Source organism: Fulmarus glacialis, unplaced genomic scaffold (genome assembly GCF_000690835.1).
Source record: "Fulmarus glacialis isolate BGI_N327 unplaced genomic scaffold, ASM69083v1 scaffold31131, whole genome shotgun sequence".
Classification (NCBI taxonomy): domain Eukaryota; kingdom Metazoa; phylum Chordata; class Aves; order Procellariiformes; family Procellariidae; genus Fulmarus; species Fulmarus glacialis.
Genome location: NW_009193940.1, coordinates 4310 through 24231, shown reverse-complemented (window position 1 = coordinate 24231; position 19922 = coordinate 4310). Strand labels below are relative to the sequence as shown.

Genomic DNA, 19922 nt, shown 5'->3' with positions numbered 1-19922 from the left:
TGCCCTGCTTCACCCCGCTTCGCCCTCGGGGGGCTGACAAGCTCCCACCAGCACAGCCTGCAACAAAGTGCTGCAGGGAATCTGGAAAGTTAGAGAGGATTTTAGGAAGTTTCTTCCCTCTGCTCAGCACTCCCACTTGCGAGACAAGCTCTTCTGCATGAATTAACTCTGCTCTAGTTCCACACAGTGCACCCTTATCTGCGGCTTTTTTCCAATTAAGCTTCAGCTGTGTAAAGGAGCAGAGACACACAGACCCCTGCCCCCAGCTGAAATACCTCTTGCGCAATTTCCAGCAGAGAGGTTTTGTACAGATTATTCTCCCTTCACCCCTCCTGAAGACAAAGTTTCAGACCAACGCAGATCCTCAGTATTGCAAAACCTGGGGAGGGGACAGATTTACCTGGCAGCCAATAGTGTTGGTATCAGACTGCCTTACTTGATAAATGCCTTTAACTGGCAGCACAGAGTGCCTACAGCAAGAGCAGCTTCCTTACACCATCAGAGCTGAATTTGACATAGCCTTTAACTATTACTCTCCAAAGTTCATTCTGAGTACACAAGTTTCCAGGATTTTGTCATTGTATCAAGTGATACAGACTATGGAAACATCATCCAAAGGAAACTGGGTGAAATGTTGACACAAAGGAAAGAAACAAAAAAGAAAAAGGGGGAAAAAAAAAAAAAGGCATTCTCATGGGGTGATTAGAGGCTCACTCAAACTACACCTACACTCAGTATGTTTCCCCCCAATTACTATTCAGTGTTTCAGCTGGAACTGAGCACGCTTACTGCACTGGCAGACAATTGCCACCCAAAATGTAGCAGAACAAGATTACAATTAAAAATTATTTTGATAAATTAGAAAAACAGCCCTGGGGCAGGGGGAGAAGAGGGAGATGGAAAGGGGGCAGGGGCTGCCAAGTAATGGGAAGAAACACAAAAAACTACTGAGCAGAAGTAGAAAATTGTCTGCACAGTTCCAGAGCGGGGCAGAAGCAGCCAGTTAGCAGAAAAGGATCTCCGGCTCTACCAATTCATAGCCTAAAGTGGACCCAACAACCTTATGCTGTAAAAGAAGTACGATTGATCATCATGCTGGACTGTACAAACAGGAGTATAACCCACAGACACACAAAACAGCACTCAACTCTACACTCAGCACCAGTCTCGGGAAGAGGACTCTGCCCAGCCCTGGCAGCTACAGCACGTCAAGAAAGCATGGATCAGAAGGAGATCACTCTGCTGAACATAAGGAGCAGTCACAGGTTACATTTTTTAAGCCACTGATCACAAGGAAAGACTGAAAGAGCTGAGGGAGGCGAAGGGAACTCCCTCTGCAGAGACAAAATATACAGAACCTCTGCTAGGAAAGGTCGAGGTCTTCCCCCCCACCCCCCCCTCCTGCCTTGCATCAGGGATGAGCTCTGGACACTAGGAGATCCTGCCAGCTCTATTTATTTTCCACTATTCTAGAACAAGAGTAAAGCAGACAGTGGCTGAACAGCCCATAAATAGGGCTTGTTCTAAAATTAGGCCTTTGATCTTCAAGAGAAAGGGAGAAAAGAAAGAAGAAAAAAAGCCACGCTACCAGCCAGAAAGCACGGTTCACTTCTCCTGTATTCATCTTTTAATAACTGCTGGCTCGTTAAGTCAGACACTGACTCCCAGAGGGACTGTCTCTTTCCTCATTGTTTACCCATGCCATCCGAGTCACAACCCCTCTGGCCAGCAAAATTGAAAACATCACCTTTCAAGCTCCATCCCACTTTGATCCAGAGCTCATTGTGTCTGTAATACAGTAGCTTTATTTTTCATTCTCTCTTTTCTTTCTTTCTCTAACGGATGCCACTGGAAAAGGGTCTCAAAGATCTAAATGTTACTAAACTGGCAGCAAGCTCTGTTAAATACCTGACGTGTCAGAATCACTGCGTAACTTGTTCACTCATCCCTGGTGCATCCTAGCTTCTGGCAGGCTGTTGTGCAAGAAAAGACAAGACATTAACTCATTTCCACGCAGACAGCAGTTCAATGCACTAAGGGCCCAATACCCAAATATGTTACAGCCATTTTGTACGTATTCTGGCCAGTACAGGGGAAACAATCCAGGACCAAGTGAACAGATCAGCTCCAACTGCATGCAGCTTGGAGGCCTGAGGCAATGTTGGTTTTTTCCCTTTGTTAGAGCTGCACCCAACAAAAGTTAGACACAAACCCTCCCTTCCCCCTTTGCAAGGGCCAACAAGACTTCAAAGTTATAATACCCCTCTACTTCTCCTGCAGTTCTCCCTCCAAACCCTGTCTGAAGGCACAATGGAGAATCCTGAAGAGGCTGGTGCTCACGTAGCCCATCCACCTCCCACAGCCTTGCAGCCAAGGGCCTGAAGAGAAAAGGAGCTCACAGCTACAATGGGGAAATTCAGATAAATGTCTGAGTACATCAGCTAAACATGCCCATTACCTCCAAAAAGAGGTACCATATTAATAAGCATTTTATCGCTGGAGAAACGCATCTATCTTTGGTGAGGTATCAGAGGCAGTGGCAACAATGGTTGCTGAGTTTAGCACCCAGGTTAACAAGGAGACAGTGGACAAGGCCACAGGGGAGTCATCAGGAGAAATCCTTCTTCGTTATACCTTATGCTTCCAAGACCAACCTTTAGAACACACTTCCCCTCCCAGCAGCAGCAGCTTTGTTCCCCATTATATTCCCACAAGTTCATCAAAACTCAGAACAGAAAGGCGTCCCTGCATTCGTCCTGCATATGCCCCTCCTGGGGCAACATTAGGCTGCAAAATAAGACAGAACACCTGAGGGGACTGATTGAAAAATCCACTCCAAGGATAGACACTATTTAGAAGAGATGGAGACAGCACAGACAGAAAAGAGCACATTGGCTTAAGAAAAAGAAGGCTTTTACCAAGTAGTGCTGTTACAATCAGCATTTTACATTTGAAGCATAACAAATAAACACAAAAAAATTAAATTGTGAAATCAATAAACTTCCAAACATCTGAATGCCTGAAATTAATCTGGAAATCTGAACACCTGAAATAAACAGTTTTGCAAATGTGATTCCCAGATCAAGAACAAGAACAATGTTGTTGATGCTTAAAAAGTTTTGGCACAGCCCCATGAAGAAGAGCAAGAGGCCACTCAATCCTCCCCCAGGGGCTTGCTTGCACAGGGCATGTTAAAAAAGTGCAGCCGGCATAGCTTTGCACCACACCACATGGATTGTACCACATGGGACCAATTTGGCAGCCATCCTAATGGCAGTCAATGACAGCCACACCATTAGCTCAGAAGAAAAGAAAAAACTTTCATAAAAAGTCAGCCTGGAAACGCCTGAATAAACTTCAGAGCTCTTAAAACAGTTACTATGGAGTCACTATGGAAACAAGCAATGAGTTAAGCCAAGTGCTAATCTCAGCAAAATACAAAAAAGAATGCTTATAGTCATTTAGCTTCCTTATTGCAAGGCTTGCTGCTCAAACACAAGGCTGGCTTATACCCCAAAGTCCCAGCCAGTCTTTCCTTGCTCAAAAATATACACTAGTATGCAGCTTAGCATACAATTAAAGGACAAATTTATCAAAACAGACTAGAAGCAAAGTACAGTAGCAACGTGGGTCTCTGCAACCCAACCCCACACGCACTGGGGGAGAAAAAACAGAGGAGTCGTCCTTGCACAAGTGTGGTTGTAAACAGCGGTTTGCAGATTCAGCAAGGACTTGGCAGTCCAAGAGGTGAGTGGGCAAATGCATGCTGCCAAAACCTGTCTGCAGACTTGCGCAACTACAACTTCCCTTCGAGCCTGTCTAGTGCAAAGGACACAAGGAGGCAACTGGTACCACTCGATCACATAAGCCACATCACACAAGCTATTTGAATAGTATCAAATGGAATACATTTATAAGGGTTAATTGCAAGCTCACATTCTGTGCGAGTCATGTTGCTGTTAAGCAGAGGCTGTCAGGACTCTGGGAAAGCAAAGCAGAATTACTCATCTGCAAAGCAGAAAATTCACGATGTTCACATGGCCATTGCCACACATACATAGCTGCTTGTTTCTTCTTGGGGGAGGAAAGAAAGACGGAGCTTTGCAGGGCAAGGACCTAAAACTTTCCCTCCCCACCAGTCTGGTACTGAAATCAGCAGGAGATCACGTGGACTAAAAACATTTACACACTGCTTGCTTTTTTTTTGAAAGAGTACATGAAATACACTGAAAACAGCTATTAAAAACATTATTCAAACTGCTGCAGACTTGTTTCTTAACAGCAGCTTAAAGGATTGACACTAAGAGGAAACAAAGGGGATTCAGAGCAAATCTTCAAACTGCAGAAATATGTGGTTGATCATTTTAGAAAGTCAGCTATTTGATACAGTGAAATCCAACCTGGCTTTTACAAATATCCCAACATTAACACAAGCAGGATCTGCAGACTTGTATATAGCCAACCCCAGAAATATGGTCACTGCAGCGTTATTCTCCCCAGGCAGCCCCAGAAACATGTCCTCACGCTGAAACCCATTCTGTGAATACACAGCAGTTTCAGCATCTGATTCTTTCCACCCTCCAGTATCCCTACTGGGAGCTCAAGAGTGTACCCTAAAGCTGCTCACACTAAAAACAAATGACAGAGCATCAGCATGTGTATGAAAGAGGCATAGCCTGGTGGTGCACTGCCTTAAACATTATTCAGTGACACTGCATCAGGAAAAAAAAAAAAGGCTTTTTCCCTAGAATTTAGTTCCAACAAATTAAACCTTCCTCCAGGTAAGCACCTAACTTTTGCAGTTTATGATAGCCATGATAAAATAGATATGTGGAAATACTACAGCACAAATATCAACCCACAAGCTGTTGCTTAAACTATAAGCTGTTATGTGAGCTTAAGTAAAATATTTTGTCTCCTCTCAAAATTCAGGTATCACAAACAAACTGGCATGTGAAGCAAAAAAACATTTATGAAGTGCAACAGAACAAAATAATTTGTATGAAACTGAATTAGAAAAGTCAAGGAGAAACAGGCGTCTGAATTTCTCAAAAGTAAATAAATTATACCTGTGCCTCTAACATCTCCTCCTTCCCCCCAAAAATCATAATCCAACTTTTTTTTTTTCCCTCCCCCCAAGCTTTGCCTGAATCAGTGTGATGAGCTCTTCCTAGAAGAAAGAATACAATTTAAAGAGCAAGGACAGATTTTGCTTTGTTTCAGTAATTACCCCTCAGATGACAGAATTGGAATTTACCCAAAAATTCCTCTAGCCAGAATTTCATCATTCCGCAACACATTAACACAAATGCTTTTTGCCTCCTTCCACATTTTCACAGGACACAAAGGTTAGAGGCACACGACTCCTATCACCATTCTGACCCAATCTCCCACCAGGTTGTTCATTACTTGTTTGTTATCTGTTAAACTCTGCCCTTTGGGAAGGGATGGAATGAGTAGCTAATTCATTACTAGTGAAATATCTGACGTTTATTAACGATGTGAAGATATCTTGCAAGAAGACATCAAGTTCAAATTTTCACATAGCAGTAGAACATACACTTACACTTCAATCATTTCAACACCATGATTGAAAAAGTGTACAGCTGAGTGGTAAAAGCAAACTTATGGCCTCTTGAGCTTTTAAGAGTTCATTTCTCTGAGTGCTTCACATAACTGGTCACAGGAGAAGGAAAAACATCAAGGAGCTGCAGCAGTGTAAACATGAAATGCCAAAGAAGTTATTAAAATAGTATTTTATTTTATGAATAAAAACTAAACAGAATTAGGACATGGTTCTATTTTTTCTTTTTCCCTGTTTCCTTTGAACCATTCTGATCATTTCTTTTTGAACCAAGGCCATATCTACCATTCCTGCGCTGATCCTGCCACTCACTCTCCAACTGTCTCAGCATTTCTTGTGTTAGAAGTCCTTCACGCAGCAATCTGTTGGCAAGAGATCCACGTCCATGGCTTTTCAGATCCTCCTGCCTTGTAGCAGACCGATAGGGTTTCAAGTTCTTTGCTCTTCTTTCTCCCGGAACCTCCACTGCAATAGAGAGTGCCTCTGTGGATCTTGCACCATGACGATCTGAAACCGCCCTGGTATCCCTCTTAGTCCTTGAAAGAGGAAAGTCGTTTGACATGACTTCTGCTGTGCCAGGAGCAGCTGCAGATTGTGAAGCTCGGATCAGCTTCGTGATGTTGCAGACACCAACTTGTATTATGTCATCTAGTTTTTTCTGAATATCCCTTACAAGGACAGCATCAGGGAACATATCCATGAAGCGGTAACTGAAGAGAGGCAAAACAACACACAATTAAACCTTTTCACTGAAGGACTGCCGACTGGGACAAAAATGAGATACATACTACGTAAAGAAAAAAAAAAAATTATTACGTGTTGCATAGGAAGGCCACTGTATTGTAAGTGGCATTTCAGCTGCTCCAGTCCAGGATCACCTCGTTTCTAACTTTCTCTGTCAGTCACAAACTGGTCTCTGCAGAACCCATGACTTGCTCCCACAACATAGCTACATTTGCATTTGTCAAGATCCTCTAAAGGGCCAAAGGAGCCCATACTGCACCACATATACACGGGCTTGGAGACACTGCTTTTCTAGGACTGTAAGTCATAAATATTAGGAACAAATAAAAATAATTTTCAAGCACAAAGACAATACCTTAACCACAGATAGAGGTCAAAAACATCATGAACAGCTTCAAGGTGTACAAGTTCTTTGATGTTCTTTGGAGCGGCTAACGGCCATTTGGTGTGCCGACAGAGCCAGTCAAACGTCAGAGGCTCATTTCTACTGAACTGTCTTGCAAACTGAAAAACAAGCAGATTCAGTGAAGTCCTCAGTTAGTCAGGAAAGAAGAAATCCTAAATGAGTTAAAATTCTCTTGAGTCTGTATGCATGGAATACTGAAGAAAATACCTGCTTTGTTTTACACAGCCCAAATGCCACACATTCTTTTAGTTAATTACTCAACACAGGAGTCACACGTCTCCTTTCCAGGGCCTCATTAACACAATTTGTCCATGGGCCATGCACAGAGTTAAACAACAAAAGTATAGCGCTATCCAGAAAAGCGTAACACTGAAGGCATAGGATTTCATCTAGCAAAGCAGATGGACTTTGTCTCTTTTTCTTCTCCTGCTCCTGTTGTTAATTATCTTGTTAATGCTGTTAATTATCTTGTTTCAGAATCTCCAGGGTGAGAAAATGTCAAATGTGTTCCCTGACTCAGGAAACACACTATTCACAACCCAAACAGATTAATCTGCACTAGAAATCAACCCTTCTGAAACCTAGACATCTCATCTCTTTTACTAACAGATAAATAAGCCACATAAGATTTAAATTTAAAATTTTCAGGAGCACTGATGATTTGGGATAACTGCTTCCTAACTGGCTGATACCAGAAGTTGGTTTTTTGCCAAGGAATGGGGCTTAAATTCACACAGGCATTCACAACACCCTAGCTCCCTCCGACATCACATTATGCCCCTCTGCACCTTCATTACTTGGGATTTGAATGCTCAGCATTTTCTTAATGAGGCACATTTTTTTTTCAACTCTTAAAATCAATCGCTCAATTTTTAAAGAACATTATTAGTCATTTTTGAAAAGCACAGGTCTAACATCTGTGATGTGAGTTTCATTTTTACATTATTTTATTAAAAATGTTTAATGCAGTCTCTAAAAGGAGACAAAGGCGATATTGTCTAACAAAGTAACAGTCCCAAACAAAATTATTAATCCTGAAAAACTGAAATCAGCTGACTACAAATTCCTGAAAATAATCACTCCGGGGGCACAGTGGAAAACAGTTCATCCAGGCCTGAAAAGTGAAATGACGTAATTCTGAGAGCAACGTACAGCACTGTATTTTCCGGGGTTTTAATTCTATGTAACTGTATTATAACATCAGCAATCACACTTAATCCCACATTCTTTTCTTTTCTTGACAAGCTAACACCTTGAAGCAGCAGTATCTTGGTTTTTAAGGACTACTTTTAGACACACTGTAGTGAAAAGCTTAACAATGCACAAGTGACTACGTAACACAGTTCTGATCTCTCCCAGTTCAAAGATCACCTGCAAGGCAAGCAGTAGGATTCTCTGAGGCAAACAGCAGAAAAGCTATCCAAATTTTAATTTACATCACAAAATGAGAATCGGTTCTCAGAAGTTAAAAGCTTTGGCCAATAAAAATGGTAAAGAATGCAATTTAAAAAAAAAAAAAAAAGAAAAATATCTCCAGCTATTTTATATTATTAACTGTGAGCACTTTAAGAATGCTCTCAAATGATCTAATGACAAAACCCACAATAAATATAGCAGCTACATACAGTCTCAATGCACCAAGACCCACTTGCTCCAATATAAATACCACATTTTTTGGAGGAAAAAAATAACTGACCTTCAACAACGTGGTACACACAAAAGGCTCTTTTCTGTTCAAGGGTGCAGTGCAGAATACGTATCGTGATCGCAAATTTAGTGGAATGTGCTGAATCATATCTGCTAGAAATTTAAAGTCATCAATATTGCAGACAAAGTAAAGCCCATCGACTTGTGAGAGACTCACAAAAATATCCTGTGAAAATATAACCAAATGAAGAGGATGTTATTACAGAAGAGGGTTGTTAAATTTTGTATTACCAAACCAAAAAATGATTTAGTGTTTCAAAGGCTAGTTATACCAAAAGAACAGTTACAAATACCAAATTTGACCACAGTAATAAAAAAGGGGGCAGGGGAGTTCCCTCTACTCTTTTAACAGGATTTTCATTAAATTCTCTCAACACAGGATCAGAGGAGAAGACATAATGCACTATGTTTTATTTAAGCATTTTCAATTAGTCTCCTAAGTAACAAATACAGTGTTCTGGAAGCATACATTTTAGTTACAAAGAACACCATCACAGGAACCAGTTACTACTATGTTTAGAACTTGTTCCAGGTTTGTCACTTAGCATGACCCAAAAAACTAACTTTACAGCATAAAATTCAATAATTGAAGTATTTTTAGCCCAATGCCAGGAACAGATCTATTTTAGGAAGAAAGAAATCACAAGATAAATACAGTATTGCAATAGAGGAGTTCAAACAATACCTGAAACATATCCAACGTTTGGAGAAACAGGAGATGCCACTGCACACTGCAGAGGGAATTTTTATGGGCCCCCAAAATTATTTCTCTAGGTAAATCTTTGAAAGATTTTTTTAAAAGATCTTTAAAGAAACACTGAACTTCTTAATTAAATGTGACTGAATACTTAAGAGATCAATAATAACATGATTTTTTTATCTTAATACTTCTGTGCTAGCCCAGAAATTCTCAATAGTAAAATTTTAAAGATGTGCTGTTACCCTACCAGCCTAAGCCTTCCAGGAGGTCTCCAAGTATAATCTTTTACCCTGAGGTTAGAAATCATACACTTTGCTACATAACAGACATCAGCAGAGAACAATAATATGCATTTAAACCCATGAAAGCTGCTAAGAATTTCTCAGTGTACTAAAAACTGTGATACTATTTTTTAAATACAGCATTGGAAGCTTAATTTCTACTTTAAAAGGTTTAGGCACTTCCAAAAATTCTACTATCCAGCTAATGATGAGACCAAGTAGATCCCACCAAATCTGTTTTCTCAAAGTTAAGCAGACAATGTTTTACCATAAAGTCCACAGAACCAGGAAAAAAAAAAAAACAGGTAACTCTCAGACGTATAGAAATCTGACATGACCAGCCCAGTTTCCCAGGAATTTTCACGCAAATTTATCAAAATTTCAATCTCTAATTTTCAGCCTCAGACCAAAAAGTCTACATTTAAAATAAAGGAAAGGTGAAATGGAAAGGTTGTTGCACACTCTTCAACACATGTAAACATATTTACACACTTTAACAGCTTTCAAGTTTATTACAACACAGAAAAGTTAAGCATTCTAAATGTATTTGCAGTTACTGATGTGGTAGAGAGAAGAATCCAACTGACAAAAGATACACACAAGGCTGTCTGTTAGCTTCCCAAAGTGCATGTTCGTACAAAAACAGTGACTATAAGCAATGCTTAATTTTTAAAGCAGAAGCTAATATTTTGATCATTCTTACAATTAGATTGGATAGAGTGGCATCAGGGAGATGATAAGCAAACATTTCTATCTGCTCAGGAGTAGGATGTAGGCCAGCTGCCTAAAAGGAAAACAAAGAAAAAAATTTCCATTAATTCTCAATATTGTTCTTAAGTTAGTGCATCAGAAACAAAATCTAGAAAGACAAAATGCAAGAAACCAAAGCACCCTACAGAGGCCAGTTTATTGAGCACACTTATCCAGAACTTAAGAACTTTTGTGTTTGAGCTTTTAATTCTTAAAAGAGCAGCTTCAATATAAATGAAATATTGCAAGCCTCCAAATGGGACATACATTCAAAGTCACTCCAGCACAACACAATCCATTTTTATTACTAACTTGTAAACAGACAAGGAAAAATAATTTGGGATTGGAACATAGTATAACAGTTCCAGAGCACATCTGTACAAACTGCGTACTGAGCCTCTCACCTTCACAGGGCGCACAGGCTCACCCAGAATTTCCTTCAGCTGCACGAGGTCATCACGATGCATTGTAGTGACTTCTCCTTGTTTGAAGGATGAGCCATAACGCCCAGCTCTGCCTGCAATTTGCAGAGCCTGAGAGGTTGTAATGGAGTCTATTTCCTTTTCTCCCTTCTCATTGATAGTTGGCTTTACTATAGAGTTAAAAATTATTCTTTTTATACACCTGAAATATTTGAACAAAAACAAAGAGGAATCGTTTTTTGCAAATTATTTCCAATACACAACCTAGTGCAGAAGAATGACAGCTTTTTTTTTTTTGAGCTTTTTTCCCCTCTACAAATTAAGGGACCACAGATACTACTTATGGACACAGCATATTCAAAAGGGCAGTGTAAGACTACTGGTTAGTTGCAGAAGAATCATTACCCCTACGCACATCAGTCGTGTTCTAATAGGGTCCCGATCCATTCATCATTTTCTGCCTCAGTAGTTTATAGCAACGTGACTGCATCGCCTTCAGCAACAAAATGCAGCTGAAACTGGACTGAACTTGCTCTGCATTTCAGAAATGCAAGAGACACTTACTCTGACAACCTAGCACATCTGATTCCAGTGAATCGAAAGGATCTTAACAGTGCCCACTATCACACAGAATTAGGCCAAGTGAGCCATTTAATTCTCAGAATCAGTTTTAAAATTAAAGCTTAGTTCTACCCAATCAAATTGACCACTACTTCAGAATTAAAATGTATGTACTGTGTTATCTAGACATAGCAGATATCTAGCCAAATTAGTCAAACTGGGGAGAAACAAGTGAGGAAGTTAATGCAGGTATCACACCTGCAAAAAAAAAGAAAAAAAAAATCATACCATAATCTGTTCCGAGTACTTACAAATTGAGTCCCATTCCAATTGCATCTGTAGCAACTAAAATTTTGCATGGATCATCAGGATCATTGAATTTCTTTGCCTGTTCCAGTTTTGTTCCTAAAACAGATTGACAGAACGCTTCACGTAGCAAACTCTTCTTACAAAACAAAGACAATGCATCACTAAGCCCGATGCCTTTATAATAGGCTGAGAAAAAAAAAAATTAGTATTTGATTGGTATTTGGTTGTTGTTGCGGGAAGGGGCCAGGAGGGATTTAAATCTTTCCCACAGGATTCCCTATGGATAGACCTCATTTAATTACATCTATCTGAAGATCAATATTAAGTACATAATAAGGTCTAATCCCAAGATTAAAACACCAGTCAACAAAAGTTGATTACTTTCTCTAACTATATAGAAATGCAAAACTAGGAAAACTTGTACTGCTTCATTTTAAAAGTTTTTCTAAGAAAGCAACAAGAAGCAGAACGTTCCGTTAAAAATAAAAGGAAGAGTGCTTTACCTGGTGGCAGACTGCCATATATGACAGCACATTCTAATCCTCTGGCTTCAACCTGCCGACTGACAGAATAAATGTCATTCTTACTGAAACAGACAATGCAGTCCCCAGGTCGGAGGTTATCTAAAGATTCTAAGGCATAATCCAGCACTGTAAGAGGAGTGAGTCTCTTGTAGTTTCGGACCTAGAATCAAAGGAATTGTCAAAGATAGTATGTTTTTAAATGAAAAATTCCTGTGGAGTATCAGCCATTGTGGCTATTATCACAATTGATTGTAACACTGAGGGATCTCTCACAGTCCTGAAGGGATAACTACTGGGGAGAAGGTGACATACACCTTATGCACTTGCATACTTGCAGCAATTCCCAAGCTGAGAACTATATGGTCTTTTCAAGAAACAGGAGAACTATATGTTTTTACATGTAAACTAGATTCAGGAAAAGAAGTATACAGGCTACGTAGCAATTCTATCGAGAAATGAGAGTCTGTTTTCACTCAGTCATCTGAATGCTGTAACTGGTCCCTTTTCAGAATCACACGCCCCACCACGCACAGATATATAAAGCGACAGCTAATTCACCAGAAAATCATGCAGGCTGGACTTTCTTAGAACCAAATTTTATGTTTTTAAATATTATTCACACAGGAATCTTCCCAAAGAAAAAAAAAAATATTTATGACAGTAAAGTTGGGTTTCAGAGATCTTTCAGACACTTTCTTCTGGAGGTGTTAGCTCTTAACTTCTTTCTTCATCATATGGAGAATAACTATCAACAGATCCAGTAACCTCAGCAAACTTGAGGGCACTGTGCCCCCCAGGAAGAACAGAACTGTAAAGAAAGCCCTAAACAGCTATAGCATTCCCTAAGGGGAACTCAGCAAAGCACTTATCTTTTTTAAGCAGAACAATACCGCTATTTAAAAAAAAAAAAAACAACAAACCACACAAAAAAACAACTTTGCAATATTTCCTTTGGTTTACGGGAATTGAGAAACATTTTAACAAGAACTCCTGCAAGAATAACTTTGACCAGTGATACCCCCAAAGACCCTAAATTTTTGCCTGTTTTCCAGCAAGGAGAACCTGATGTTCTGGCCGTAACTTTACAGAAATAAAAAGCTTACTTCAACTTCCTCCCCAGTAGTGTACATGAGCTCTGTCACCAAGTCAATAGCAGCAGCTTCTCCACAAACATGGATTTCTTCCGCACAGAGCCCTGAACAAGGTCCAATGAAATAAAATGCAAAATGTTACATATTTTTAGACAACAGTAGCTTTAGCTGACTTTTAAGTTACCGAAAAATTACATTCTGCTTGCTAAACACATTAACAAGGACTGTATTTCACCTCCTTCAACATCCCAAATCAGTACTAAAGCCTCTCCCACAATACACTGCTTCCTTAGAGCTGCTCTTGATCTCATATCAGAAAATGATGCTTGGAAACCCATTAGTATGATAATCAGAGCAGCTAATTACCTTGTTGCACCCTCTCAGCCAAAACAAGAGGTACCCTCAACCACTGAACAAATGAAGCAAAGCTTTGAGTATGTTTTATTTACTACTACTGTTTTACTAACCCCCAAACCACAGCAGAACTGAAGAGCTTTGTTTTCTGCATGACCTTCTAAAACTATGAATACATCTCTAATGCAATCAGAACAGAAAAAGGGAAGAAACAGGAAGTAGGGTAAGTGTGACAAATGGTCCTGTTAAACTTAGCATCAAAAGCAGTGAAGGGAAGGGTGGGGGGGAAATCAGATTCCAAACTTCTGTTCAAAATCTGAGGAAAAATGAGTTTCAAAAATTCCTCTTGAAAAATTCTAAAATTATCAAAAGAAACTTTCTTCTAAGAATTTAAACAGATCAATGCAGCTCTATAAATGAGCCATTTGAAATTAACACTATAAAATATTTGATGTTCACCATGTTGCCATATATTTAACAGTATCTCCTCACAACAAAATCTCTGAAAAATTGTGTTGTTTTAATTGAACAAAAAAAGCACACTTCTAGAAAATAATCACTGTAAAAGGACAGCACGGTGTAGCAACACAGAGACTCCATATTATGCAAGGAAGCAAAATTAAAAGAGGCATCTGTGTAACTTATGAGAATAAAACTTTTAAAAAACATTAACTAAAACATGACAGGTAACTTGATGCCATACAGAGAAATCCTTCGAGGCAGAGCATCTCTCTAACTTGCTGTGAGAAGACATATGAAGAAACAATACTCGCTTCTATTTTGCATCACATATTGTAACAGCTTACAAATATACTGACTGCTAAGCTTGAATTTAATGTGCCATTTATTGTCACATTAAACTAGTTCATTGTCAACACAAACAAGCTTACCTAGAAGGGCTCTTGTCCAAGCCCACCCTCTGGCAGGATCTCTGATCATCTGAATTTCATCAATCACAGCAACTTCATCTTAGAACAAAAAAGAAAAATATGATGCACCAAGGAATAGCATCTAGAAAGCAATACACACAGGAAGAAACTCGAAGGCTTTCTAAAAAAGGTTGCTCAAATCAACCGAAAAGCTATTCTGAGATGATCCAGGTTTTAACTGCTCTAACATAGTTCAGAAATTGTTCAAGTAAGAGTGAAAAGGAATAGCTCAGCTACTTCAGAGTCCAAGCAATAATACATATAGAGATACCATAGATATGACTGAAACAATTATGTATACATACAAGGCGTATTAGTACTGCACATTTCAATGGTACAAGCAATATGAGGAGCTTGTCGGGCATCTTCATTGGCATACACACGCTCTTCTCCTGTCACCAAGTCACATGGCACATTCTGAAGGAATTCAGAAAACTCATGTTAAGTTTCTTTAACATAACAGAATCCCCTTTCCAAAGGGGAAAAAAAATTAGCTTCTTAAAGTAACTTCTAAGACAGTGTAATGGAAGCTATCCAGAAAATAACTACTCAGCCTTTTGAGACTTGTGCCCTGTATTTAAGTCCTATCAGACTGAAGGGTATAACGAAGAGGTAGTATCTGTAATTAGATGCCCTCCCCTACTCCTGCAGGAGATTACCTCTTCCTCTGAGCGTTTCAGAGCTGTCACATCTGCAACAAAAGAACTGCCAGAAGAGCTGTAGTACAAGGGGCTCATAAAGCAAGGCCCAGCAGTGAAGGAGCTTTGCAAGCTCCAGCCTCCTCCAGTTCATTTGGCGATTGCCCTGTTGGGTGTCTCACCTGCTGCCTCATACTCACACACCAAGAATTCATGAGTTCTAGCCGTGAGAGACAGCAGGGGCCACCACCCTCTGGCAGCTCTACACTCGCTGAATGGAAGGCAGATGGCTGCTCCTTCCATATCTACAGCCACCTGTAGAGCCCTGTTAAAGCCTCAAGGGCTACATGCGATCCATGAGCTGCCAAGTGAAAAGTCCTCACACACACTAAACACATGGGAAAAAAGTGCAATAACTCTACTAACAAGGAACATCACTACATGGTATCCACATTCACTACACAGTACTCATGTTACAGATATCTCCTAGGACAAGCCAATCTTTCTTATGTGTTGCTTTGATAAACCAATAACAGGAATTACAAATTCTAAATCACAGACTTATCAAAAAAAGAGAAATCACAAGATCATTTGGTAAACACTACTGTACATACACACTATGCTGCATTAACATGTGATGAGTGGTATCCACATTCACTACACAGTACTCATGTTACAGATATCTCCTAGGACAAGCCAATCTTTCTTATGTGTTGCTTTGATAAACCAATAACAGGAATTACAAATTCTAAATCACAGACTTATCAAAAAAAGAGAAATCACAAGATCATTTGGTAAACACTACTGTACATACACACTATGCTGCATTAACATGTGATGTGTTATTCTAATGCTTCAGAACTGGTGTGGTTCTGTGCAGCTGGAAACACACTGGCGAGGAGCCTTCAAAAAGATGCTGGAAGCAATTAAAAAAAGTCCTACTGAAAGCTTCCTCTAGGGACCCGATATAGGGCACTGCTCTTCAACTCAACACATATGAAGCTGCAGAACTTTTTATTAGATGGTTGAGTGAAATATATTTAAACATTGAAGCAGAAGATTGAAGGGAATTTCTTGCGTACAAGCTAAAATAAAGGTCATAACACAGTTTCCACACTGCAAAAGCTAATAGCAGAACCTAGCTAAACCCAGGGAGGGAAAAATTACAGGAAAATGGAGACAGATTACAGGGATGATTGCACAGCACGTGCTTTGGGGAAAGTGATGTTCCATTTGTGGAAATGATGTTCCGTTCTGCACACGTAAAGCAGAAATGCACAACTGCTATTCACATCAGCTGACACTACTGCAAAAAGCAACGGCACCCGTTCAAGCACACTGCTTCATGAACTACCTTAAGCAACTACAGTACTTTACAAACATGCACTCATGAGACTGTTCCAGTACTAAGAATGTAGGTAAGTAATATAACATACTGACAGCATTATTACTCTTTTGGAAGATCTCATGAGCCAGAAGTTTTAGTGGACCGCAGTATATTCCAGATTTTGCTGACAAAAATCTTTGGATAGCATGGTAAGTTTTCCCACTGTTTGTAGGACCGGCATGGAATATTATCTTTCTCTGAATAGCCCTGGCGTCTGGATACCTAAAACATACACAAAAAGGCAGTTCTGTTGAACATTTATCTGGTGTTCTGGATACTGATTCAGGGGAAATTACAGATTATCTTAAACATTTACTTATTAATAGACTTTTTAATGTGCATTGAAAACAGAAAGATCAAGTTCTTAAACAGAGACAGTATAAAGAGGTTACTATGTCTTATACATTCACCTTCTAAATCATAAAATGCTTTCGAAGATTTAGAGTGAAATTCACTCATTGTGTTAAAAATAATTCTCATTACTGTGGTCTCTCTCCTTGAGTATATTAACATTTTAATATTCTGGCATGCTACCTCCCAAACAGATACAGCCAGAAGACAGCTTTCTGGAAAGGCAATACCAACTGAGCAACTCTCATAGCTGATATAAACTTATTTTCCTTTTAATTGATTGCAATATATCTTGTAACAAAGATAAGAGTTCCTGACACAAATTATTGTAAAAACAGAGAAATGGAAATGAAAATATAGTGCAATTATATATAAAGCTTAAGTCCACAAACTATGAAATTCTATGACACCAAGAAAAGAAAACACTGCAACCACTTAAACATACTGACCAGTTGGGCGGTAATCTTAAATCACTGATCTTGCGTAAATCATCCATACAGTCCAGCATCGGAAAGATCTGCTTTGCATGCCTCAGGAAAAACGGAAAGAGATCATCCACGTGACCTAGAAGACAAAGCCTTTTAAGAAAGCTTGCATGCTTGTCTGAAGATGTGTATCTTCGTAATAAACTTTAAAAAAAAATTCTACTACTTCCACCACACACTTACGTAATTCTTTCAACTTCTGGCTCTCTACGAAGTTCAGTAATTATCTCAATGGCAGAAAGATAAACTAACACAAGTACACGGACTCATTAACCAACATAATGCAAATACAATAGTATGAAAAAAAAAAAAATCTCATTTCAGTACATTCACTCTGGTTAGCCTACAATGTCTAGAGAACTTCTAAATAAAATGAGAACCTATGGAAAAGCTGGATGAGAAATAACTTTTCTGTCCTAAGAAGATTTTAGCCTCTTCTTCCTAAATTCATGTGCTGCCTTGGAATAAAATAAAATAAAAGTTTCTAGAATGCTTTTATGAATAAACGGGAAAACACAGAATAGTTGGCAGCTTCCCTAAGCTACTAAGACTTTGGATGCTGGTTCAGAATTGTGAGTCTCCAGTCCCTACGTAAGAAAACAAAAACAGAAAAATCAACTCAGAAGAGACATCCAGGTTCACCCTTATGAATGTTTGCAGAGTAGACATGTGGCCTTAAAGGTCTCATTTCAGGTCACACTCCAATTGTCCAGCTCTCACAGAATTTCAAAGAACTATCTGGATCTAAAAAACTGCTATTATCAAATACACACACACAAAAAAGCAGTGTTTTGTTTTGTTTGTTTGTTTTTTTAAATTGAGAATTAGTATTCAATGAATCAAAATTATTGTGAAAAATTTGAAGAACTTAAAAACTGCAGTATTTTCAATTGCCATCTTTGGACAAGCAAAACTCAACTAAAAAACTTCAAAACTGCCACAATAAAAACCCTTTACACTCCCATACATGCGAGTTTTAAGGCATACATAAACAATGTTCATATATAAGTAAATAAGGAGTGGAAGTGAGGAAATCATGTGGATGTTTTTATGCACAACTAATACAAAAAGACACTTTAGATTTCCGAAGACGGTAAACATTTAAAATCTACACATTTACATTTTAAGACAAAACTAATGGCCACTGTAACCTTTAAATTACCATCACTAAAAACACACATACTATACCAAAGTTCTGCAGCTCTAACTGTGGAGAAGGCTGCTTCTGCTGTTACGAGCTAGCATCACCTCTTAGTTAAGCGCCGTTGATTACAACACAGGACGCAGTAAGCAAGCAAACAACACTCACTTCTGTTAGCGCCACACGGAAGCAGAGCACAGTCACAGAGCTGTGTTCCCAAGTACTTAAAGTCACCTGGCCTGGAGAAAGCTCTCAGAGTGCCCCCTAGTGACTACTGAATTTTTAAGAGAGGAATAAATGGAACAGTACTGTTTTCATTATAGCAATGAACAGATGCTATAAAACAACAGGCTGCTTCTTGCTAAGACCTCCACCTCTTTTGTTTCCACTTCAGAAGATTTAAGGACAGAACACTCCATAGGATGGGCACAAACGTTTCGGACGGGGAAGCGGTGATATTTAACCTCTTTTACAGCATAGTAGGGGAGTCCACAGGTATGTAGGTAAGCATACATGTCAAGAACAGGAAAAAAAAAAAAGCGTATTTTATTTTACAAGCATTCCAGATACTTGCCTGCACCACAGCATATATCATTGAGAATAATATGCAAATCAGCACTCACAGAACTGGATTCCATGATATACTTCCTAAAGCTTATAAACGCTTGGTGAAACAGGCGAGCTGCAAAAAAAAAGGAACAAAGTGAATGTGACTGGGATCACAAAACCGTATTTGTAAACACCCAACAAAACACTGAAGTAGTCCACTAAAAACCTATACCTTAACATGAGATATTACAAGTAAATATAAAGGTTATTTGAACCGAGTGACAGAGACAACCTAAACAAGCAGTGTCGTGAGACCCATAAAAGATCAGATCCACCGAATACCATACCCGAATAAAAACAGATTTCACATTTAAAAAAAAAAAAAAAAAATCTTAAAACATTTTCTTACCATCTAATCCATTTTCTGCTCCTAGTCTTTGGATTTCTTTTCTTTTGTAGAACTTATTTAAGTTTTTTAGAACTTCACCTGCAGAAAGAGAGTAACATTTTTTTAGTTTGCTCAAAATTAAATCAATTCTGCTGACCCAAAGATCATAGTCTCATTACTTGGGAGACAGGGAGTCTTTGCTATGCTGAACAGACTTAAACGATTTCTCCCTAAATTAAACACAATCAGTGATTGAGCCTATTGGGGAAAAGGACGATCTTAAACTGCAGCAGAGTAAGAACTGCCATGAAGTTGAGGTCAGTACTTGAGAGACACTCTCCCTGGTAGTTGGTAGGAAAGCGTAAAGGTGGGAACCTGCAGCCAACATGTTATGCTTCCAAGACACACTCTCCAGAAAGATCAGGCAAATCAGATGCAGTATTCTTCCTATTTCTCAGGTTAAATAAAGGAGGAGAGAAGAAACTTAACAGACTTTCTTCATATATATCACAAATTACTCAGATTTGTTTGTATAAAACCTCTTATTATAAAGTTATTAATAAATGCTTTCCCTCCCCTGAAAGGCAAGTTCAGAGTTGCAACAAAACTGTATTGACTAAT

General features: G+C 39.0%; 1 protein-coding gene across 1 annotated transcript; it reads right to left on the bottom strand.

Annotated features, from left to right (window-relative positions):
- Window positions 1–5468: 5468 nt before the first annotated feature.
- On the bottom strand, window positions 5469–19469 carry SUPV3L1 (suppressor of var1, 3-like 1 (S. cerevisiae)). The gene is made up of 14 exons (XM_009587615.1): window positions 19323–19469; window positions 18939–19046; window positions 17188–17302; window positions 16441–16609; window positions 14668–14779; window positions 14324–14401; window positions 13092–13183; window positions 11968–12148; window positions 11467–11560; window positions 10577–10796; window positions 10126–10206; window positions 8431–8607; window positions 6684–6832; window positions 5469–6294 (listed from the first exon to the last, which is right to left on the bottom strand). Exons 2-14 carry the CDS (start codon window positions 19000–19002, stop codon window positions 5799–5801), a joined length of 2028 nt encoding a protein of 675 aa, XP_009585910.1. The 5' UTR covers window positions 19003–19046; window positions 19323–19469; the 3' UTR covers window positions 5469–5798.
- Window positions 19470–19922: the final 453 nt, after the last annotated feature.

Bases quoted from the DNA above. Each gene is read 5' to 3' on its own strand.
- SUPV3L1 (XM_009587615.1), bottom strand. From the start codon at position 19,002: ATGGAATCCAGTTCTGTGAGTGCTGATTTGCATATTATTCTCAATGAT. The intron at 13,184-14,323 runs GTAAGCTTGTTT...GACCTTGTTCAG, and splicing joins TTGGACAAGAGCCCTTCTAG to GGCTCTGTGCGGAAGAAATC. The intron at 6,295-6,683 runs GTATTGTCTTTG...GCCTCTCTTCAG, and splicing joins GACCTCTATCTGTGGTTAAG to TTACCGCTTCATGGATATGT.